At 37.6% G+C, this 25433-nt stretch overlaps 1 protein-coding gene across 2 annotated transcripts in view; it reads left to right on the forward strand.

Annotated features, from left to right (window-relative positions):
* The window catches only part of LOC148954452 (calcineurin-binding protein cabin-1-like), a 152383-nt gene that overhangs the window by 73725 nt on the left and 53225 nt on the right, over nucleotides 1-25433 (forward strand). For both annotated transcript variants that reach the window (XM_089086532.1, XM_089086533.1), the window contains exons 15-17: nucleotides 9528-9794; nucleotides 16154-16360; nucleotides 24330-24484. In XM_089086532.1, the coding sequence (XP_088942658.1) occupies nucleotides 9528-9794; nucleotides 16154-16360; nucleotides 24330-24484 (629 nt within the window). The remainder of the gene's footprint in view (nucleotides 1-9527; nucleotides 9795-16153; nucleotides 16361-24329; nucleotides 24485-25433) is intronic.

Below are 25433 nucleotides of genomic sequence, written 5' to 3' on the forward strand. Positions count from 1 at the left end.
TCAATAAAAACTTTATATGCCCCCCGGGCATAACTTCCCCCCCTTGCCCCGCGGGCTGTTGGAGGGGGGGGGGGGTGTCATCCTCAAAGACCTAATTTCCAGAACTTTCAACTGCGTCGAATAAAATGGCTATCTCAAAATTTTGATTGGATGTGTTTGGGGAAAGGGTGGGCGTGAGAGGGGGGTTAATTGCCCTCCAACACTTTCAACTATTAGAAAGGGCACTAGCTTTTTGAATTTTCAATCGAATGAGCCTTTTTTGAAGTTTCCACGTCAACACTTTCTATAAAAATCTTATATGCCCCCAGGTCATAGCTTACAACCCTTTTATTGAGGGCTATGGGAGTGTATCCTCCTCAAAAGCATAATTTCTATTCGGAAATAATTTATGCTGAACAAAATGGCTATATCAAAATTTTGATTGGATGTGTTTGGGGAAATGGTGGGTGTGGAAGGGGTGTTAGTTGCCTTCCAATCGCTTTCGACTATTAAAAAGGGCACAAGCCACTCCAATTTCCAATCGGATGAGCCCTTTTTGAAGTTTCTACGACAATTTCGATACGAACTGCCCTGGTCTAAAGGAAAAAAAAATAATACATTGTGCCAACATCGCTCTTTACTTAGGCTGCGCGTTTGCGCTGCCTTTGCTTTCTGGTATTTGTATCTGCTATTTGTATCTTGTATTTTAATTTCTGGTATTTTAACAGGTATTTGCATCTGCTGAGCTTAAGTTTAAAATGGCCTTTACTTTTTTTTGAAAAACTTATTTTTTGGAATTTTTTTTTATTATTAATTTTTGTTCTTTTTTGATTGCAAAAAGTTTCAAGTTTAAAAAATTCCTTATTTCAAAATCAAACTTTAAAATCAAATCTTCATCAAAGTATCAAAACTGGTATCAAAGTAACAATATCAAAGTGAAAAAATGGGTTTGTGTCAACCTCGGAGTTTTTATTATCTGATGTTTGAACCATTTTTAACAAAATGGTTATCTCAAAAATTTTTATCGAATGGGTTTGGGAAAAAAAGGCGTGAGGGGGGGCTAATTGCCCTTCGATCTCTTTTGACTTATCAAAAGTGAACTAGAACTTTCTATTTTCAATCAAATGAGCCCTCTCCGAAGTTTATACGAGCACCCCTACTATAAGAACCATATATACTCCAAGAGTATAACTTACAAAACCTGTCCCTGGTACATGGCAAGTTGTATTATGCCCGAAGTTCTAACATGTTATTTTGAACTATGTCTAACAAAATGGTTCTTTCAAATTTTTATCGAATGGGTTTATCCATCCAATAAACCCAAAGGCGTGGAAGGCGGGAGGGACTAGATGCCCTCCGATCTTTTTTTATTCTGATAAAATGAACTAGAACTTTTAATTTCCATTCATATGCGCCCAATTTGAATTTTATACGAGCATCTCTTTCATAATAACCATATACGGCCCCAAGACATATCTTACAATGCCTGCCCCCCGAGCCCTGGGGGGTGGTTCGACACCAGAGTTTTTGTTATCTGACCTTTGAACTATTTTAAAAAATGGCTATCGCAAAATTTGTATCGGATTGGTTTGGGGAAAAATGGCGTGGGGGGGGGCTTGGGGCCCTCCAATATCTCTTGACTCTTTAAAAGTGAACTAGAACTTTCAATTTCCAGTCAAAGGAGCACTCTCCGAACTTTATACAAGCATACCTTCCACAAGAACCGTATATGCCCCCGGAGCAATACTTACAACGCCTGCCCCGGGCCCTGGAGGGTTTCGTTGACACAGGAGTTTCTCTTATCTGACCTTTGAACTATTTTTAACGAAATGGCCATACGTAAAGGAGTTTTAGTTATATAATCTTTGAACTATTTTTAACAAATGGTTACCTCAAAATTTTTATCAGATGTATTTGGGGAAAAAGGGCTGGGATGGGGGTGTTGGGGTTAATTGCCCTCCGATCGCTTTTGAATTTGAAAATGGGCACTAGAACTCTTGATTTCCAATCGAATGAGACCCCTTTGAAGTTTATACGACGACCCCTTCTATATGAAGTGCCTCTGGGAAAAAAATAAATGGATTGTGGGGGGAGGCTTTCTGCCATCCGGTCACTTTTGAATCTTAAAAAGTGAATTACAACTTTTAATTTCCAATCAAATGAGCCCTCTATGAATTTTATACGAGCATCCCTTCCATAACAACCATATATGCCCCAGGGCATAACTTACAACGCCTACCCAGGGCCCTGGGGAGGGGGGGGAATTGTGTCGACACCGGAGTTTTTGTTATCTGACCTTTGAACTATTTTAAAAATTTGCTATCTCAAAATTTGTATCGGATTGGTTTGGGGAAATAGGGCGTGGGGGGGGGGGATTTGGGGCCCTCCAATATATTTTGACTCTTTAAAAGTGAACTAGAACTTCCAATTTCCAGTCAAAGGAGCGCTCTCCGAACTTTATACAAGCATACCTTCCATAAGAGCCATATATGCCCCCAGAGCAATACTTACAACGCCTACCCCGGGCCCTGGGGGGGTGTTGGGTTGACACAGGAGTTTTTCTTATCTGACCTTTGAACTATTTTTAACGAAATGGCCATACGTAAAGGATTTTTAGTTATATAATCTTTGAACTATTTTTAACAAATGGCTACCTCCAAATTTTATCAGATGTATGTGGGGAAAAAGGGCTGGGGGGATGTTGGGTTTAGTTGCCCTCCGATTACTTTTGAATCTAAAAAAGGGCACTAGAATTCTCGATTTCCAATCGAATGAGCCCCCTTTGAAGATTATATGATAGACACATCTAGACGTAGTGACTCAGGGAATAAAATAAAGGAATTAAAGAAGAAGTCAAGTTGCCCTTCAATCCCATTTTACTCATAATACGTGAATAGCAAAGTTTAGTATCTAACCAATTGAACCTTCTATAACTTTTACATGAGCATTCCTTCTATAAAAAACTAATATGCCCCAGGGCATAACTTACAAAGCCTACCCACGGGCCCTGAGGGGCTGTGTCGACACCGGAGTTTTTTTTATCTGAACTTTGAACTATTTTTAACAAAATGTGCATCTCAAGATTTTTATTTCATGCATTTCGGGCGAGGTGGGGGGGGGGGCTAGTTGCCCTCCGATCTCTTTTGACTATTAAAAAGTGAACAAGAATTTTCAATTTCCAATCAAGTGCGCTCTCTCCGAAGTTTATACGAGCATCCCTTCCATAAGAACTATATAAGCTCCCAGAGCATTATTTACAACGTCTGCCTGCGGGCCCTGGGGGGTTGCGTTGACACAGGAGTTTTTCTTATCTGACCTTTGAACTATTTTAATGAAATGGCTATTTTAAAAGTTTTATCGAATGGGCTTTGGGAAAAAGGGTGTGTTGTGGGGGGGGGCTAGTTGCCCTTGGATATCATTTGACTCTTAAAAAGTGAACTAGGACTTTCAATTTCCAATCAAATGAGCCCTCTCTGAAGTTTATACGAGCATCCCTTTCATAAGAACCATATAAGCCCCCAGGACAACACTCAAAACGCCTACCCCCGGGCCCTGGGGGGTTGTGTTGACACCAGAGTTTTGTTATCTAATTTTTGAACAATTTATATCTCAAAAACTGGCTTTCTCAAAATTTGTAGCGGAAGTGTTTGCGGAAAAGGGCCTGGGGGGGCCTAGTTGCCCTTAAATCTCTTGACTCTTAAAAAGTGAACTAGAACTTTCAATTTCCAATCAGATGAGCCCTCTATGAAGTTTATACGAGCATCCCTTTCATAAGAACCATACATGCCTTTAGGGCATAACTTATAACGCCTTCCCCCGGGCCCTGGGGGCTGTATTGACACTGGAGTTTTTCTTATCCGACCTTTGAAGTATTTTCAACTAAATATCTATCTCAAAATTTTTCTCAGATGGGTTTGGAAAAAGAAGGCGTGGGGGGGGGGGGCTAGTTGCCCTCGGATTTCTTTTGACTATTAAAAAGGGATTTCGAACTTTCAATTTTTAATCAAATGAGCCCTCTCTGAAGATTATACGAGCATCCCTTTCATAAGAACCATATATGCCCCAGGGCATAACTTATAACGCCTGCCCCCCCGGCCCTGGGGGATTGTGTCGACACTTGAGTTTTTTTATCTGACTTTTGAACAATTTTTAACTTAATGGCTATCTCAAAATTTTTATCGGATTCATTTGAGAAAAAAGGGGTGTGGGGGGGGGGGGCGTGTTCCCCTCCAATCTCTTTTGACTCTCAAAAACTGAACTTTCAATTTTCAATCAACTGAGCCTTCTCTGTAGTTTTTACGAGCTTCCCTTCCATAAGAACCATATATTCCCCAAGGGCATAACTTACAACGCCTGCCCTCGGGCCCTGGGGGGCTGCGTCGAATCTGGAGTTTTCGTTATATGTTCTTCGAACTATTTAAAAAAAAAATGGCTATCTCAAAGTCCTTATCGGATGGGTTTGAGGAAAAAAGGGCAAGGAGGGAGGAGGGGGCTAGGTGCACTCCAATCTCTTTTTACTCTTTAAAAGTGAACTAGCACTTTCACTTTCCAATCAAATAAGCACTATTTGAAATTTATCCGAGAATCCCTTCCATAAGAACCATATATGCCCTCGGGGCATAACTTACAACGCCTGCCCCCCGGTTGTGTCGACACCGGAGTTTTTGTTATATGATCTTTGAACTATTTTTAACAAAATAGCCATCTCAAAATTTTTATCGGATGCATTTGGAAAAAAGGGGCGTGGGGGGGCTGGTTACCCTCCGATATCTTTTGACGCTTAAAAAGTGAACTAGAACTTTCAATTTCCAATCAAATGAGCCCTCTCTGAAGTTTATACGAGCATTCCTTCCATAAGAACCAAATATGCCCCAATGGCATAACTTATAACCCTTGCCCTGAAGACTGTGGGCGGAGTGTCCTGCTCAAAGATATAATTTCCAGAACATTCAACTACCTTGAACAAAATGGCTATCTCAAAATTCTGATTGGATGTGTTTGCGGAAATGATGGAGACGTGGAAGGGGTGTTAGTTGCTTTCCAATCACTTTCGACTATCGGGCATTAGCCATTTAAATTTCCAATCGAATGAGCCCTTTTGAAGCTTCTACGACAACGCTTTCTAAAAAAACATATGCCCCCAGGGCATAACTTACAACCCTTGCGCTGAGGGCTGTGGGTTGTCATCCTCAAAGACCTAAGTTCTAGAATTCCCAACTACGTTGAACAAAATGTCTATCTCAAAATTTTGATTGGATGTGTTTGGGTAAAAAGTGGGCGTGAGAGGGGGGGTTAGTTTCCCTCCAATCACTTTCGACTATTAAAAAGAGCCACCGGCTGATCGTTCGAAAGACAAAGGGTCCATTAGTGAATTCTTTCAGAGCGAATCATCAATTCTGTCACTGTCAGGGCGAATTCATTAGCGAATCATCTAAAGCCGTCGAGAATTTGTGATCTGACAGCGAAATTTGTCTGAGAAGACATTGAAATTTTACTTCCATTTTTGGTGAGTTTGTCAATCAAAGCAGGTGGTACTAAAGCAGCCAAATTACTCAAAGGAAAATTACTTTGAGTTGATATTTAGAATTTTTTGAGTTTAGAGATCGTACCTGAACTTTGAAAAGAAAATTTTCGCTCCGTTTTGTCGGAAAAACAAAATTCACACTATCTAGTGATGTAAGCTAAATATCCCTGTCTCCTGCACAAAACGGGGGAAGTAAAATGAAGCTAAGACTTCCGGGAAAGCAGTTTCCGGCTTTTAGTTTCTTGTCGATTATTGTGATCTATTAATCCGAGCTCTACAAATTATGGCATGCCCAATTGGATCTAAATTGTTTCACCACACAAACTAAAAAGGTTCATAATGGACCACATAGAGTTATTCTTCAACAGGGACTCATTGTCTTAATGAAAAAAGTGGATTTTTTGTTAGTTTTCTAAATAAATTTAACTTTTCTTATATTTTTGCCTTTTGAGCTTTAGAGCAATAAGCGATTGCGCTGCTCTGAACATCTTAAACAGTAAAAAATCAAAATTCTAGAATATGATTTAACGAAAAAACGTAATTTCTTATAATCAGATAAATCAAAATTCATATATATTCAAATAAATTATAATAAATCAAAATTCTTGTATATTCTCTGTATTAGTTGCTTTAGACCCTAACTATCTTAAATGTTCATTCAACAAAAGGTTTTGTAATTTCATAGAATATTTTGATTTTTGAAAAATAGTAGAGTTTTTCATCTATTTTATGTGTACAGAAGATGCGCAGAAGATTTTCTATTTTCAAAGGTCATAATCAATTTAATCACCTCAGAGGTTTCTGTTAAAAATTTTTTTATTGAAACTGTCTGTATCATTAACTTGTCAACCATTTAGTGACTCCAAACATCCGTTGAACTAACACCCCTCAGTTGATTATCGAAAAAAAGACATTCACTCTTCCTATATAGTAGCTGCCCGTATTATTATTATTATTATTCACTTATTGCCCGTCAAAATAAAGGTACATAGACGGAGTAATCACTAAAGTAACAAAAAGATAGAGAAAAAACACAAAAACGCATCGAAAATCCAAATATATCACAAAAAAAATTCATTACATACATTACATTAATACAAGCAAACTATTGGACAAATAGGTGACGATGGATGACGAAACTTACTTTGGAAACGGGATAGAGATTTATTAATTCTAATGTTAGGGTCAGCCAGCTTATACAAATGAATAATTTTACGGTTTCGTTGTCCATGTAAAAGATATTTAGCAAATCTGAAGAAGATTGATCGTAGGTGCTTTGTATCTGTAACTTAAAAGAATCTCCAGAAAAGAGCAATGTAAAGCAGATGTGGAAGAGCTGTGGCGTTGTAAATGGATGATAGAAGGTAACGGTTAAAACGTAGTTGCTTTTTACGATTCCAGCGTAAGGAATACTAATTTTACGCTCAACGTGAGAAATCAGCAAACGACGTGTGTGGCTTATAGATGTGCCAATTTGAAGGCCCAGGTATGTAATATGGTCTGCGGATTTAACAAGAGAACCGTCCATATTTAGGAGAGAACTAGAGGGATTTCGCCAATTGAAAAGGACATTTTCAGTTTTCTCAGTATTAAAAGACAGCCCGATTTTAAATATTCATATTTGAGGATTTTGAAATTCTGCTCAATGCACTGGATCGTACGGGTGAGACTCAAGATGTCATCAGCATAACAAATAAGAGATATATCGATTCTCCCAAGAATGCATGAAGGAAGACACTTTGTCTGAGCATCCAGGACCCCCAGGATCCTATTATTGAACAGGATTGGAGAAGTGATAGTTCCCTCTCTAGGCCCTTAGTTAACGAGAATGGGGACTGAGGAATCACAAGCATATTCGAGGGATTCGAAGAGTTTATCCTCACATGAGAATTAATGCACTTGTTTTGGGATATGTGAAGACCAGAAAGCAGGGGAAAACGGGGTGAGAGTTTTAAATGCACTCTAAGATTCCTATATAAATCCCTGAGAACACGGACAACTAATGGGTTTACGCCTCGCTTTGCCATGTGAAGAAGCATGGTCGAATGAATCAAGGAATCGAACGCATGTTTAACGTCATGTCCAGCGAGGATCACACTTTCACCCGAAGATTCAGCGTCGGCAATGGCAGTAAAAACTGCTGTAAAAGCATGAAAACAGCCAAGATTAACCTGAAAACTGAACTGATATGGAAGAACGTAACATTTCTGTCTTAACTCATCAACAAAAAGGAACTCGAAAGGTTTGCATATCGTAGTAAAGACAGTGATGGGACGGAAAGGGGAACATTGCAACTCAGATTTTCCTTTTTTGGGGATCGGAGTCAGATCACCAATGCAGAACGAGGAAGGAACAATATCTGTAACAAATATCATTTGCATGAGAAGCCAGAGGTAAGGCACCAATACATAACTTCCATTAATGATGTGTAAAGTGCTCACCTTATCTATCCCACAAGACGCTTTCTTTTTGAGTGGGTATATGGCTGTTATGACAGCGTCACAAGTAACAACAAATCAAAGTCAGGAGATTCATCAATGAAGTTGTAAAGCACGTCACAAAATTGTGACTCACAACAGGATCAGGCTCAGAAAATTTGTTTGAAAAATTGGATATCCATTCGGACAAAGGAACGTCATTCGGGTCTCGGAATTGGAGGAGATGGTATGAGATAATAGCTTCCACAGTAGATCAGGTGAATGCCTGACCTTCTCGGAATAAAGTGTCTGCACTTTAGATCGATGAATGGCAAGTTCCTTAGCAAAACATTTTTTGGACACTTTTCCCAGTTCATTGACTATTCCTGGATAAACTACGATCAAACACGGGATTTTCAGTTTAAGGACATCACGAAGACAAGAGTTAAGTTTACTAACTGCTCATAGGCAATGTCTCCATAATTTGTACCAAAACTTAGCACGGTCACAAGCTTCAGACAGCGCTAGATTTCCTGACCACCCAGGAACTTGGGTGCCAACATCAAATTTTTTTAAGAGGAACTGCCCTTTTTTCAGCACACAAAAGTGCATGGCAGATTTCTGCGGAGTGGATATCAAGATTTAATCCAACTTCATTAATGTCTTTATTAGAAGAATTTTGCAGAAGATGAAATGGAACTCGGATTTTGTTTAGGATGCTATCTGAAGTTTCGATGAAGTGAGATGTGTCGATTTTTTTCCAATCGCGACAAGTATACCACTTATGCCGGTGAACAATATGAGCCTGTAACACTAGAATCTGAGAAGCTTCTGGTTTAAAACTAGAAGCCATAGAAAGGTGGTCTGAAACTTGAAATGTAGAAATTACCTCAACACAAAATATTTCAGGGTTATATGACACAACGTGGCCAAGGTTAGATGTGCAAGAGGAAGAATGAATGTAAGTAAACTGAGCAGATTTCTGTTGAACTTTAAAATCACCACCAAATGTTCCTAATAGTAAAGAAGCACGGATAGAAGCTGAAGACAACCTGCAATTTAAATCACAATTAAAATCACCTACGATCAAACACGGGATTTTTAAGTTAAGGACATCATGAAGGTAAGAGGTAAGTTTACTAACTGCTAATCCGAAATCTCTCTCAGAATATTCATCTTTGTAATCGGTGGGTAAATACACATATATTTCTACGCACTTATCTACTCAAACAGCTAAAAAACTATCACTAGAAAAGAAAACACTAGAATTAAGATTCGATGATACATAAGTAGCAATACCACCAGAAGCTCTGCCTTTAGAAGCACTACGTTTAGCTGGAACCGAAAAAGTTTTGAAGTTGGCACTGATGTCAAGTAAACCAAGGCTCTGGTTGGTCAGGAAATGTTCCTACAAACATGGAATATCATGATTATGAAGTATATTCTCAAGAAAAGATATCTTTTTCGAACATCTATAGAAAGATCCAGTGCCAAAAGATAGAATCATAAACCACTAGCATTTGGTTTCCATACCCTCAAGGAGTTTAAAGAGCCCCTGGTCTGTATTTTCTTTTAAGTATTTCTAAGAACGTTTTTTTCATTTTCAGTGTCAAAAGATTGACAGTGTTACGGAGCTACTAAGTCAAAGTGAGTCGGCAATTCGATGCTTTAAGGCTGCGTTCAGACTATCAGATTCAGAGCTCAACGTGTGGATTGAACTTGGATCCTTTGCTTACGTCATACATAGTTTTTGTAAGCGATTCTTGAATTCAAGTGAGGGTGCAAAGTTGAATATGGAAAGTTTTGAAAAAGTCCAAAGGAACATTGGAATCATGCTCAGTGAATCGAAGATGGCATTTGAAATGTCTAAGAAGGTATGTTTTTTTACCTCTTTTTTACGTTTTCTGTCATTCTGAAGAGGTAGCCTGACTCAATGGTACAGATAGTAAAGACTGCAAAATATATGTTTTTTATTGATGTTAAAAAGCAACTATTTGTAAAAGGAAGGTTTTTCTCGTCTACAAGATGCGGTATTGGCAGTTTTTACATCGATAGCTCAAAGTTCCGGCTATTTCTGCATTAGAGATAAATATATATACCCTAGTTTGAATAAATTGAGACTTTCAGTTATTTTGAGACACAAATAGGGGGTGTGAAAGCAGACTACGCAATTCAAGCAAGTGCATTTCACTTGGTTGGTTTACAAATATAAATTCGTATAACTGAAGTCGTAAAGTCTAGCGGTTAAACGGCTAACGGTCCAACGGCTAAACAGCTATTGGTTTAATTGCTAAAAAGTTCAAACGGCTTTTAAATTTCTGTAGCCACACTCTAATGTACTACCTGGGTGTCTGAGTGGCTTAGAAGAAATCTCTGTTTCCTTTAAAAGAAACTTTAAAAATGATTTATGGGACGGGTGCCTTTTACTACTACTACTACTACTAACAACTCACCGCAGCACCAAGCCACCGGAGGCCAACACAGTTACGCTCGCTCCTCCTCCACCCCAATCTATTCAAAGCCTCCCTTTTTACACCCGCCCACGAAGTTCCCGTTTCTTTTAAATCTTTTTTATGACGTCCTCCCACCCCAGACGGGGACGACCTGCCTTCCGTTTAGTCCTGGATGGTTGGCCGAAAAGGACAATCTTCGGCAATCTGTCATCCTTCATTCGCACAACGTGCCCTAACCACCTCAACCTTTCTTTCATTATAGACCTAGAGAGTGGTATTGAACCAAATTTTTCGTACAGCCTATTGTTTGAAATACGGTCAGTCAGTCGGGTACCCAGAACAATCCTTAAGCAATTTCTCTAGAAAACATCTAGCAAATTTTCATGCGCTTTTCGGAGTGCCCATATTTCTGAGCCATATTTGACCACTATCATCACTGCAACATCTAATATTCTAATCTTGGTTTACAGACCTTTCTTCCTATTCTGCCATACTTATTTTAACTGTGAGGAAACACCCTGAGCCTTGTCTGTTCTTCATTTAAAGTTTTCGCTACTCCCATCATCTTTAATAATAACATGACCAAGGTAAATGAGGTTGTCCATCTGATCAATCTTTTCGTTTTCCAACGTCAAGTTTTCAACTTCACTTGTTCCTAGCCTTAGTGACTTAGTCTTCTTAACATTAATTTTCAAACCAATACTAGCATCCTGAACTCGCAAAACCTCTAAGACTTCATTCATTTTGCTCACACTTTCATCTAGGATGCTTAAATCGTCAGCATAATCTAATTTAAGGAGATATTTTCCTCCCCATGTGAGTCCGTAGTTTCCCATTGCCTTTCCTGTGCTCCTTAAGACGAATTCTATCAAAATGATCTATATAAAGGGGGATATAGCAAAATCCTGCTTAACTTCTGATTTAATACAAAACCAGCTGCTAACCTCATTTCCTACCTTAACCGCAGCAGTGTTATTCTCGTACATAGCACTAATCACTTTAATGTATTTGTCTGGTATACCATACAAGGATAAAACCTTTACTAAAGCTCCTCTATCAACAGAATCGAACGCTTGCTCATAATCTATAAAACTGAGGACCAAAGGTGTTTGAAAACTTAGGCACTTCTCAATTATTAACCTAAGAGTGAAAATTTGGTCAACACATCCTCTACCTTTTCTAAAACCGCACTGCTCTTCTCTTAAAACTTTGTCTACGGCATCTCTCAGTCTAAAAAGTATCATATTACTAAGCAATTTGCTACCTACAGAGACCAGACTAATGCCTCGATAATTACCACACTCACTTTTATCACCTTTCTTATAAAGTGGCTTAATTAAGGTTTTCCTAAAATCGTTAGGTACTTCCCCTTTTTCAAAAATCATATTCATAATCTTCAATAACTTATTTCTAACCTCAGAGCCACCATATTTAAGAAACTCATTTACTACCCTATCCGCACCTGGAGCCTTATTATTCTTTAATCCTTTTAGTACTGTTGCTAATTCCTTCTCATAAAACAAATCTTCCTTCATATCCAAGGTATCACAAACTTTTTCATTTTCCTCTATATGTTTTCCTGCAACTCTATCTCGGTTAAGCAAGTTCTCAAAATGTTCGGCCCATCTCGCTTTAGCTTTTTCCTTATCGCTAATTGCCACCCCATTCCTATCTTTAACTAGGACAAGTCCGGATTGACTACTACTTCTCAATTTGTTAACGTGCCAGTACAATATTTTACTATTATGCCGTCTAGCTGCATCTTCTAAATCCTCGGCAATTTTATCCATGGCCTTTTAATGTTTATCCGGTGCTATCCGGGTGCCTTTTAATGTTAAAGAATTGAAATCTTATCGTATTTAAAGTTGTCAGCTTAAATATTTCAACAGAAGATTTATTTGTGAAGATTAATATGCTTGATTTTAATAGTAAGGCTCTTATTCCGAATTTTTCAATTTTTAAATGATTAAATGATTTATCAATTGTTATAATTTTGTATGTTGTATAACTCTTACTGATATTTAATGATTTAAATCTTCTTTTGATTTGACAATGATATCGATTATTATAATTCTGTTTCCATTCTAAAGTTTATACATTAACTTTTAATTCTTATAACGTTTTAAAATCAGTACCAGGGGACCGAGCTTCGCTTGGTGGAAAGAAAAAAAGTTTTATTTTAGCGTATGTCGCAAAACAACATAAATTTCATTTTTTTTCTTCGGCAAACCTATTGCATATTTATACCAACAATTTGTTCTATACTAGCGACAATCAAATTAAACAAATATTTGACTCAGATACTCACTCACCTTCAGCAAAAATTTATCATGACTACTCCAAGTATTTGTGAAGTCCTTTGTATTGCAAACTTTTTTTCAAGGTCATAAACGAATCTAGCTTATTAGCTAGTTTATAGTCAAGTGCTGTATTTCACTACCTGTGAGAATGAAACCATAGATACAGCAAATGTGGCAAAAATCCAATTTTAGTCGCATTAGATTAAATCCTTTTACCATCGCGTTCATGGCGATTGAGTACCTTCTTTTATCTGTGTTTTCTGGTTTTCTCTTGCTTTTATCTAGGTGATCTTTGTTTTCTCAAATTCCGGAGAAGTCATTCAAAGAGGCGGAGCCAGTTAACCAGCGCCTTTGCAAAGTATATGTGGCGCTGCAGTAATAGTGTGTCATTGTGGCGTGAATTGCTTGGAGTATCACACTTTAGCAATGAAATGCCGAGTACCGCTGTTCAAGTAAAAACACTGTTCAATTTAGATTCACGAGCTTATTTTCTCTGGGAAAAGTTTCAAAATATCCCCAGGGGGGGATGAGGGTTGGTGCCACGTGGATGATAGAGGGGGAGGTGTGTAGTACCACGGTGGCGTGGAGTGTTTTGGAGGTTTTTATGATAAGCTTGGCTTGCAAAAATTTGAATCAATGGGCTGGAGTATAATTTTTTAACAGGAACTGTCTGAAAAAATGTCTTGGGGGTGATGGGGCGATGTCAGAGGGGTGTCGTATGCTATCCATTGTTAGTCAGGGTGGCATGCATTACCTTGGACTAGTACACTATAGAGCTTAAAGATAGGGTGGGTGGTGTTAAACGAATTTTTCGGGAGAAGCGATACGCCAAAGAAACGATGCGGTTTCGTTAAAAGCTCCTAACATGGCCTAAATTTAGCTCTGGTACCAATTCCGCCCTCTGGAAATAATTGCTAGGGGGAGGGTGGAGTGTATTGTCATGATGGTGTGAAATATTCATAGTCTTGGCTCAAAGAAACAGGTCATTTTTGTTAAAAGCTCCTAGCATGGCTTAAATTTAGCTCTTATATCAACTCCGCCCTCTGGAAATGATTGCTTGGTGGGGTGTATTGTCATGATGGTGTGAAATATTCATAGTCTTGGCTCAAAGAAACAGGACATTTCGTTAAAAGCTACTAACATGGCTTAAATCTAACTCTAATATCAACTTCGCCCTCTGGAAATGATTGCTTGGACCCCTGCCCTCCCATCCTTTTTAATTTTCGTATGTTATTGTTTATATTTTATCCTATGTCAGGTTTTTTCACGTTTTGTTCTTGTTTATCGTTTTTTTTTGTTCCATTTTTTTATGTTTTTCAGGTTTAATTTTTTGGTTTTTGTGTCTTTTAACTACTTTTTTCTGTGTTTTAATATTGTTTGTAAATTCTTTTGAAATAATAAACCTTTTATTTACAATAAGCTTAATCCTTCAGACTATTTGTTTAGCACGATCAAAGTGTTTACACAATTTAAGCATTCCTTCCATCTTAATTGCTAGAAGTAAATTTAGAGTAATTGTTTTTAAAAATAAATGGTCCCTCTGCGCGTTTTTCATTATAGATGTTACACCTGGTCAAGAGAAGACCGACATGAGCTTGGAATCCCGGTAGATGTGTTATGGAATATACAGAGGTGTGTCTTGAGACGTCACGGGAATCTGTTATTTCTTGAAAGTATTTCCCTAATAAAGAATATTAGGAATGGCTTGTTAGTCCTGATGGTTGGATCGCTATTCCATTGGAAGGGAATTGACCTTTCAAGCCCCAGTGAAGAAAAAGAACTAAAGAGAAAAAGAATAAAAAAAAAGAAACGCTTTGAAGCTTTCGGACGAAAAATAACATGCCAAAAAGGTATTCTGTGACAGTGATGGTTGCGCTTTCATTACGTGATCTCGCATATGGTATGTACTGTCATGCGGGGATTCCCCATGGGCCCTGACGTTAGATTACATAAAATTGTGTCATCCATATTAGACCTGAGCGTTTGAAACGTGGTGTGTCTTGTGACGTAATTGGAGTCCAGAGGGGTGTGTAGTCTTGCCAACTGTGTTCCCTTTAATAGATCCGGTGACCGGAATCGATAAAAATGGACGAGGGTGTGTCGTGACGTAACAGGGCACCTTTAAAATCCCATGTTAATTTGCATATCCGACCATTTAAACAGGGATGTGTCGTGGGAATCATGCCAACTGTATTCCCTTTAATAGAACACCTGGAAACTGGGACATGTTGCGTGGATCTTCCCAACCGACCGGCAGAAGCAGGTGACCGCATTTTCCAGATACGAGGGACTCCATTTATTGCTACTTGCGTATTTCAGCGGCCACACTCTGATTAATCATATAAAAAATATTGGAATTCAGGGAATGTTGCCAGGGATGTCATAACGTCAGAGGGCGGGAATCTTGCCAGCTGACCGCTAGAAGCAGGGATTCTGTTACCTAACAGGACATGCCGTAGAAATCTTATGGAGAAAGGGATGGCATGTCTTTGAAATCCTGGGAGGACATGTCTTTGAAACTGGAACCCTCTCACTACTTATAGGGTATGGTTTTAATTGGTCTCTGTTATTAAATTTTAGTTGGTCAAACCCCACATTTTGCAGTTCCGTTGAAGATTTCACGAACAAAGTAGTAGACCACTGGCTTATTGACCAATTCTGTAGCCATCATTTATTTAGCTGCTCGTGAAGCTTCCTTGGGGTTCGTAAATCTACTGTTGGAAAATTCAAAGGCATGCTCAGTGGGATCACCATAGCATTAATCCACTTTATGTCGTTAGTAAACATTGTGGAACTTTTCAACGCGTTGCTCAGTAGCCAACCCGAATCTCTTGGCCAAGCCTTCAAGACTAGTGAAGCAGATTAAAAATTGCCTTTGTGTGACTAGATTAACCTAGAACTTAAAAAGATAAAAGTGAAATCTTGATTTGTGTGCTGCTGGAATAGAAAACCCCTAATAGAAAACCCAACAGATGTCTCTTCTAGGAATTCAAACGGCATTTTCTTAGCGCTTATAATTTGTCTCCGTCATCAGGTTTTTAGCTTGATTTGTTTAGTTTATTTCTTAGTGCACAAAAAAACTCTTTTAGGATTGAATTAGCTAAAATTCGTCTTTTGCTTGAATTTGAGTAGCATTCTCGAGTTGGGAAATCATTTGTAGCAGCATTTGAGTAAATTTGTCATCAAAATATAAAAAAGATTTGGCAGGTTGGTTTTGTATGTATAGATCATGCTATTCTCTTCCAATTGGAGGCAAAATCATGGTGTGATGTCTGTGGGTGCCCATTATCTATAGTCAGTTCTAGTTACCTTGATAACCCATCAGGGTTCAGTTCACAATATACGAGAAATATACAAGAAATATACTCGTATTAATAGAAATATACATATGAACAATATGGAAATATTCCTAGTTAGTTATTGTGTCAAATAATCTTGTTGTTAGTCCTGGTATTATTTTAACTTTTTTTTTTTTTTTAGTTGATAAGCGAATTTGGTATTGCTTCTGATGAAATTTGGTATGTTGAATATTTACTTGGAAAAATAACAGAGAAACTAGAAGAGCCACCTAGCCACTGGCTGCAGCATTACATCAACGCGTCAAAACATTTATTTGACATGTCTCCCTCTTATCCGAAAAAGGTTAGCTACAATAGTCCTCAGAAATATGCAGTGGAGGCAGTGGAGGTAAGTGGGTTTATATTAACATAGCTCTTGTTTTATTTTAGTGATGTAAAAAAGGAAAAAATTAAAACTAGTTAAAAAAAAGTTGTTTCCTGGCTTAAAATAAGACTCGTGTTTCGATATATTCAGCAAACTGGGGTTGATCTTGCTTTCGACAGCAGTAAAATTTTTGGTAGGCAATCAAATTTTGCGTCCTTTGACAGGAAAAATTTGTTCATTTGGACAAATATTTAGTTTGCTTTTATTTTGCATAAACATTGAACGATTTGTTTCTGTGGCTGGTAAAATTGTGCTTCAAATAATTTAAACCTTTCTGTTTATCTAAGTTATGGTAAGTTATTCTCCTTATTTCCCCATCAAGCAAAAATTTTACGCCTTTGTCTGGTAAAGATTTATCATTCTTTTTGTTTTTCTGTCAACCAAAACTTTAACGCCTTTGTATGGTAAAGATTTACCATTTTTTATTTTGTAGATATGTTTTCGAAGGAGTTCTTTTCTTTTTCTTGAAAAATTCCTTTAATCAGATATTCTACCTAATTCACATATTAGCGTTTTTTGGTCGCTCGTTCGTGGTTGAACAAGTTAGCTGTGTTCTAAAAAATATATATACATTTTTAATTACTGCGAAATCTATTTTAATAACATAATTAAATGATATATGGAATGACTGAAAAAAATATAATATATATATAGAAAATAATATATAAGTATAAAAAAATTAAAATACCGAATAACACATTTTAATAATATATTTCTTCGCCTGTATAAGCCGAAGTCCTAGCTAATGACTAGCTAGTCGCTAAGTTGTTGGCGTGCTAGGTTGGGAATCCTTTGTCTGAGGGGTACGGGTTTGATTCCTGCTGTGGCCGGTTATTTGGTTTGGGACGGAGATCAGTGATGTGATTCTGTAAGCTCAGCCAGAATCGACCAGGCTCTAAATGAATACCTGGAGAAATCTGGGGAAGGTAAGCAGAAAGGGCGTATGAAATCAAAGGATGGCTGGCCCATATCCCCCATTGCACTTTCTGGCCGAAGGGCCTCGAAATGGAGATCAGCACTATTCCTTCTCAGAATTAGAATTGTAGGCTAGGATTATGTGCATTTATTTCAGTATCTTCAGTTTGGTACGACAAAAGGACAGGAGCAAAAGAAAATCGTGGAAATAACAACACTTCACACTCCACAATACTGTTCATTTGTCTCTCGTTAACTTATTATTCATATAATGAATATAGTCCAAAAATCTGGCATACAGAAAAGTAATGAGACTGAGTTTTTACTTAACAAAGCTTTTATTTCCTTCAAACATCGGTGCTATTTTCTTCAAAGTAGTTCTCTTGGGCTGCTAGACACCCATGGAGACGTTTATCCCTCTGCTCATAGTAGTCCAGGAAGTTTACAACCATTATAGTCTTCAGCGTGTCTGTTGCAGTCTTTTGGATGGTTTTAAAAGTCCCAAATGATACATCTTTTAGTTTAGGAAAAAGAAAAGTCACAGAGACTGAGGTTAGGGAAACAAGGGGGACTGGGAACCATATGAATGCCTTCTAACATCAATACTTTTGTTATGGAGACGGCAGTGTGACAGGGTATTGTCAGGATGGAGCAACACTTTCTTACCTTTTCAACCTTTCAACCTTTTCGGAGCAACCTTTGCTCACTCAAGGATAACCGTGCAGAGTCGTCAGATTTGGCCTGACGCACAACGAAAACTCAACTTCATTATTCCCAATCTCAACATTCACATAGCTATAGGATGGTTCTGATAGACGTGCTCACTCAAGGATAACAGAGCAGGGTCGCCAGATTTTGCGTGACGCACAACGAAAACTCAACTTCACTAATCCCAATCTCAAAATTCACTTAGCTATAGGATGGTTCTGATAAACGTGCTCACTCAAGGATAACAGTGCAGGGTTGCCAGATTTTGCGTGACACACAACGAAAACACCACTTCACTAATCCCAATCTCAACATTCACATAGCTATAGGATGGTTCTGATAGACATGCTCACTCAAGGATAACAGTGCAGTTTCGCCAGGTTTTGCGTGACGCACAACGAAAACTCAACTTCACTAATCCTTATGTCAACATTCACATAGCTGTAGGAGGGTTCTTATAGATATGCTCACTCAAGAATAACAGTGCAGGGTCGCCAGATTGATTGCAGTACCGCCAATCTCATTGCTTTTCTGCCACACCTCATATATTTACCTAAACTGAACCGTTTCAGTAGCACAAATAAAAAGTTCAATGCATTGTCTTAAGTCACTGATTTGAAATACCGAAAATATCCACCAAAAAAAAAAAAGAAAAAAAAAAGTTCATTCAAGTACTGAAATATTCGACAAAAAACACGGGGTTATGGGTGACTTGTTCCCTCACTGAAAGTATTTTGCTTTAAAATTTCAAGATTTGATCTCCAAAAATATTTTAAAAGAAAATAATTCAAATACATTGCTGCGGGAAGAGTTGTGCCAGAAGTCTTAAAAAGCCCATTTTTAGGGCCAAATTGACAAGCCACGTAATCTATGCAGCGTTCGACGCAGTGCGTGATAAAGTGGATCGCCGGAATGATCGGTTTCATCCCCGTTGTGAGCTTTATCCAAAATAATATCGAAAAAGGCTTCTCTCCAGATATTATGAAAGAACATATGTCTGATTTTGTTTTTACGCTCGCCCTGGTTTCCAAAGCGAGTAAGTAAATCGTCCAGTTTTGCTATCCTGGAAAAACTTAGCCTAAAGGAATATGTGCAAACGCGCATATTAGTCATGTATCTAATATTATTGACACTATCACAAAGTGTAATGCTGATAATGTTGGTCTGCCAGACATTGTTATCCATCACCCTAGCGAATTACCTCTCATTCACGGCGATGCTTTTTATGCATTGAGTTGCCGTGTAAACTCCCGTCCGGCTGAGCAATGCTCTTTATTCGAGTATGTGGGAACTCTCCTGTCTGGTACAATCGGACGTACTACGTCGTCAGTGCACGAGTGATCTGTCTCTTCGAAATTGTCCAATGGAGTTATTCTGAAATCCCGCCTACCGATCTCAAAGATCCTATTGAGTGCAAAGAGATTTTTGATACCGTGGACGGTCAGACGATATCATAAATGTGAGACCGAATCCTATCAAGTAAAGATGGGTAGTTCACACCCGAAACAAAGCCTCAATCGAGTCTTTCACTGCCGCTAATACTAAACAGCTAAATGTGTCCACTCATGTCCGTAATCGAAAAGTGCTCGGATAGTCCGTAGTGTCGGATAGTGTCCGTAATCGAATAGTCTCAGATGCCCCATGTTAAAAATGCAATGAACAAGGTAAAAAATAACTGTTAATAAGAATAGATAGCGCTTCGTTTCACTTAATATTAATGGCACTATCTTCTGATTGATGAGCATCTTGATTACGATATAGTTTTTCTACAGGAGCATTTCCTAACCAAAGCCAATACGGATACTCTTAAACGTTCGTCCGCTCAAAATACGTTTGTTTTGTAAAGCTCAACGGGTCTTTCAGAGGATCGTCGCGGACAATCCCCCGTAGGCCTTGTAAATCTAGTTCGTTCTTCTCAGAAGCCTGGGCTTATATCCTCTGATCATAACTTACTGGCAATAAAGTGTGGTAATATAGCCCTCTCTGTCTTTATTCTTGGGTGTTTACCAGTGACTCGGGACTCTTCTGCAAAGAGTGACTAATCAGGGATTCAATTCAATTCAATTTATAACTGGGATTTATTTTACTATATACATAAAAAACAAACAAACAAAATACCCCCAGAAGCAAGCTTGTGCGGGGGTAATCCCTTCTAGACACATAAAAAATCATAATAACAAAATAAGATCCAAAATAATAACTCTTTTCAGTTAATATGAATACAAATACAAGTTCTGCCCTCCAACTCAAAAACTAAAACTAACATACTACACGTAGCCACTTGACAATAATCACGTACCCCCCCCCCTTTTTAGCCAATTCATTAAAAATAATAAATTACTAAACAATACGATCTCAATAAACTACGGAACAGCAGCAGGTCATCCACACATTTAAGTTCCACTGGTAAACTATTCCAAGCACTCGGACCGGCATGACGGATAGAAAAAAATGATCTTGTCGCTTGCGGAATCGGTCTTCGAAATTCTTCCAAATTTCTAGTTCCATGCTCATGAATATCACCCCCACTCACAAACATTCCCTTAAAACAAACAGGAACACTACCATAAAGATACTTAAACATGAACTGTGTTTTATAAAATTTAAAAAGACCCGATACCGGTAGAATCTTCAGCGTCATAAACTCATTACGAACAGATGATCCTCTATTATCCTTACCAATCAAAAGCCTTATTGCCGAATTTTGTAGTACACGCAGGGGCAGAAGATGCGTTCCGAAAGTAGACGACCATACTGAAGAACAATATAATAGATATGGATGTACAATTGAAAAATACAATAATCTTAATATACTAGTTGGGAGAAAATTTTTCAGTTTACGCATAATTCCAACATTACGTGCAAGTTTCATAGACACACAATCAATATGATCTACAAAACTTAAAGTTTCATCAATAATAATCCCCAAATATCTAACACTCCTCCTTCGTGGAATCATTGATGTACCATTACTTAAATTATTCACCCATGGGTAATAACTTGGAGATCTGCTATATATCAATAAACTAGACTTATTACAATTAAGTTTTAACCTATTACTTCTCATCCACCTTTCTATATTCTTAAAACCTTCTCGTAATTGCGACATCAATTCATTCTCAGTCCTACCACATACGGTTAATTTCGTGTCGTCAGCAAACATAACTAGGGCTTTACTAGGTTTAAGTGCCTCTAGAGGAGGTTTAATAATAGTATACAACCCATCAACTGCACTTGACAAATCATTTATATAAATAGAAAACAAAAGTGGGCCTAGGGGTGATCCCTGGGGAACTCCACAATTTATAAATCTACTGTCAGAACGTGCATCATTAACCTCCACAAACATTGACCTTGAATTTAAAAATGATTCTAACAACTTCAAAGCATTTCCCCTAATACCACAATTTTCTAACTTCATTAACAAAATATCATAAGATACAGTGTCGAACGCTTTCGCAATATCCAGAAAAATTGATGCAACTTTAAGGTTATTGTCTAATGCATCATTAACATATGTAGTCAAAAACAACATTGCATGCTCACTAGAATAACCTTTTCTGAAACCAAATTGATTTTGATAAAAAAACAAATTCTTTTCAAGATACTTTTCTAGCCTTATATATACTAGCTTCTCGAAAATTCTAGCAATAACTGGTAGCAGCGAAATGGGACGGTAATTACTTATATCATTTTTATCACCCCCCTTAAATATTGGAACAATCTTCGCTCGTTTCAAACACTTTGGAAACACACCACTTTTAAAACAACCATTTATTAGTGAAACCAGTTGTTTAATAACACATTGAAGAACAAACTTTAGCACTCTTATAGATATTAGATCAACACCTGAAGCTTTATTTTTCATAGCCATTATTACATCTGTTATTTCACTTTCCGTTACCTTAGTCATTAAAATAGAAGTATCACAACTGGGAGGAAGATATTGATCAAAAGTACCATCACTCCTATCACAATAAATAGATCCGGCAACATTATTACCTACACTAGAAAAATAATCACACATCTGATTAGAAAGTTGAACTGGAGTTTGATCTGACTGAAGATTTGGCAACGTAACTCTTCTCTTGCCAATAAGAGGCCTGAGGAGACTCCACGTCTTTGCCGGGTTACCCTCACTCTTTTTAAATTCTTTAGCTAAATACTCAATTCTAGCCTTCCTCAATAATTTATTTAAAGCAACATTATACTTACGATAAATTTGCTGGTTTAGTACGCTTGCCTCAATTATACTCTTTTTATATAATTCATGGCGCCTTTTCATAGATCTAAGAAGACTACTGGTAATCCACGGTTTTCTTGCAGAATCATATTTACTCTTGTTTTTTTTTTACGCATCCGGCAATTTTCTCTTAGACTACTACACAATTGATCATACCACTTACAAAATTTAAGATCCGGATCACTTATTGCATTCAAAAACTCCCAATCCATACACTCTAATTCATTCTTAAATCGTACAAGAGAATCCGCGTCCACAGTCGGTACAATTGGGCTACAAAAACTCCCAGCTGTATAATTATGGTCCACTTCAGCAGAAAGAAACACTCCACAGTGGTCTGAAACATCATTTACCAGCACTCCTGGTTTCCAAAAATTCACGTTCGTGAATATATTATCAATTAAACTAGCTGACGTGTTACAAATCCTTGTACAAATATTTATACCTGGGAACAATCCGAAACTAGACATTAAATTTAACAAACTAGTAGTTGCACGATTACTAAGTACCATCATATCAATGTTAAAATCACCCGCTATGAAACTTGGGCAACCTGATACATTCAACATTTCCAATTGCTGCTCCAATAACTCTAAAAACTCTATCTCTGAAGCAGAAGGCGGCTTATACAAAATAAGAACCAAAAACTTGGATCCATTTCTACTTATTTCCAACACCATTGACTCAAAAATCATTTCGCGATAAATGCAAATATCCTGTCTAGTCTTAACTGCAAAACCTGATTTAATATAAACTGCTAATCCTCCATGCTGTCGAGTCTCCCTATTCCTATTAATAAATTCATAACCATTAATATCTAACAAAGACGAATTATCGTTCCGAAGCCATGTCTCAGTCAACGCCACCACATCAAAATTCGGATCCGAACACAATTCTGAAATATAATGTAGAGAACTATTTAACCCCCGGCAGTTTAGATGTAATATATGCAGAGTTTGTGGCCCCCGCCGCGTCACATAATCCTTAAGATCACTTGCAAATACATACTTAGAATTTTCCAAACAAACCTGATTATTCCCATCTCCATCAAACTCTCGATTTAACGTCTCATTCATTCGATCCGCAAACTTTACGTGACCATTCTCAAGCAGCGCCAGTCTCTCATTATTTAATACCATTATCAAATTTCAACGCACATTGTAGGGCAGAACTTGTACTCAGCAACAGAAATCCCAAATATTCAATCATATAACGGAACGAAAGTAATATAAAAAAAACAAAAGAAACATAGAAAAAATTAAAATAACGAAAAGATACAACGAAAACATGCTTATTGTCAAAACACATACTTTTTAATACTCTGGTATGTTAACTTCAGGGAACCTGATTATTAACTTCATCATAACATAATATTCACTTATTATACTAGCCACAATAGATTGAACTGGATTGTGGCTTGTGCTATTAATGCTAATCTTCTGTCTCGATCTGAAAGAAGTGACCTGTTCTTTGATGCTTTGCCAAGTGGCTTGTCGATAAAGACAAAAATTTCACCTAAATTCGTAACCGTGATTGTGCTTGGTCAAAACTTGATCATATTATCGCTTCAAATAAACCGTCATTGTTTGGATGAGAATACTCCTGATTCATTTTAATAATGTTGTGGCTTATGAATGTACTTGCTTACTTTTGCATTTATTTTTATAATTTGCTTTGGAATTTTTCTGGGTGACGCTAGATGCCATTTAATGTTTTATTTTTTCTCGTAAGTGAATTCTATTCTGACGTAAATAGGCTGGGTATAAAAGGTTAAAGGTGTTAAGGTGCTTTGAGATGGTTTGGGGATTCTGTTCCATCGTAAGCTACTTTCTTCGTCCCTATCCCTGACAGGGAAATCCAGCCACTATGCCCTTTTGTGGCACTCTGGCAAAGGTGGTTGCTTTAAATAGATTGGGATGGAGAAGAGTGCGTAGCTGCGTTGGCCGCAGGTGGCTTGGTTCTGCAGTTTTGTTAGCAAAAGTAGTAGTAGAAATCTATTTTCATGCTCTTAGATCTTCTCAAAATATAGAGCTAAACAGTACTTTGAGGATTATCTTTCTTTTTTAGATGCATTACCGAATTCATGCAAGTATACTGAAATATTTACTAAAAATGGAAGGAAAGCCTCTGTTGCCAGAAATCCAGGACTTATTTTTACAGACGATTGTTGACATGGCTGATTCTCCGTTTGTCCAGCAAACCAAAAAATCGGATTGGGACACGTAATTGCTCATTAATTTTATCATTTGATTTTAATCAGTGTTTTAATTAATTGTTCAAGTGGTGGGTAAAAAACTTCTTTTTCTTCCGACGAATTATCATTTATACCACTTGTAACTTTTCTAATTAAATTCACAACGGGTGAAAATCAACAACGTGGACTATCAAATGAGACAAGACCCAAAAAACGGGAATTTACAAATGTTATAAACGATAATTCGACAATGCGACAATGAGAATCCATGTATAGAAGTCTGCGTCGTGTCGAGTGCCAGGGCCCGGTGAAGAGTCTGGCTCCCGGTACTATATATATACATATAAATATTTAATGTAAAATATATTAAAATGGAAACATTACGTGCAGAAAAGCAACTAAAAACTGGAAATTTCGAGGGACTATAGAGGGGTTACAAATTTAACATTGATTGCATCATTTTTTGCATTAAATTATGTCTGTGTGTTACATTAAAAATCGACAATATGTGAATGTAATTGAAAACATAACAGCTATTTATGATATAATTAAACCCATTCTATATACCCAACGTTTAAGCCAGAACCGTGACTGTAAACAGCGCTGCAAGGTGACTCTGAGGAGTCGTGTCCTTCGTGGAAATTATTGCCTAGTAGACAACACAGGATTTGCACTGGATTTCGATTGATAGATTATTATTCTTGGCTTTTTTTGGTGGATTTTTTGGGCTTACAAACTTCTTTTTAGCTAAGTTATGTATTATGGGCTGCCTCCCCATTGTAGTATAATGTTTGTCTGCATGAATACATAATGAGTTGGAGGTAATAGACTTCAGATTGCTTTTGCTGGATTTCGTCTCCTGTTCATAGAAAAGCATCATCTTTCATAAGTGTGGAAAAGCTTTTGGTGACCGAGATGAGCCCAGGATTACACAAAGCCTTCATTTCTACTGGAGGTCCCAGGGAGTTTTTGCTGTT

Source organism: Artemia sp. Qi Xiang Cuo, chromosome 3, assembly GCF_049724085.1.
Source record: "Artemia sp. Qi Xiang Cuo chromosome 3, ASM4972408v1, whole genome shotgun sequence".
NCBI lineage: Eukaryota > Metazoa > Arthropoda > Branchiopoda > Anostraca > Artemiidae > Artemia > Artemia sp. Qi Xiang Cuo.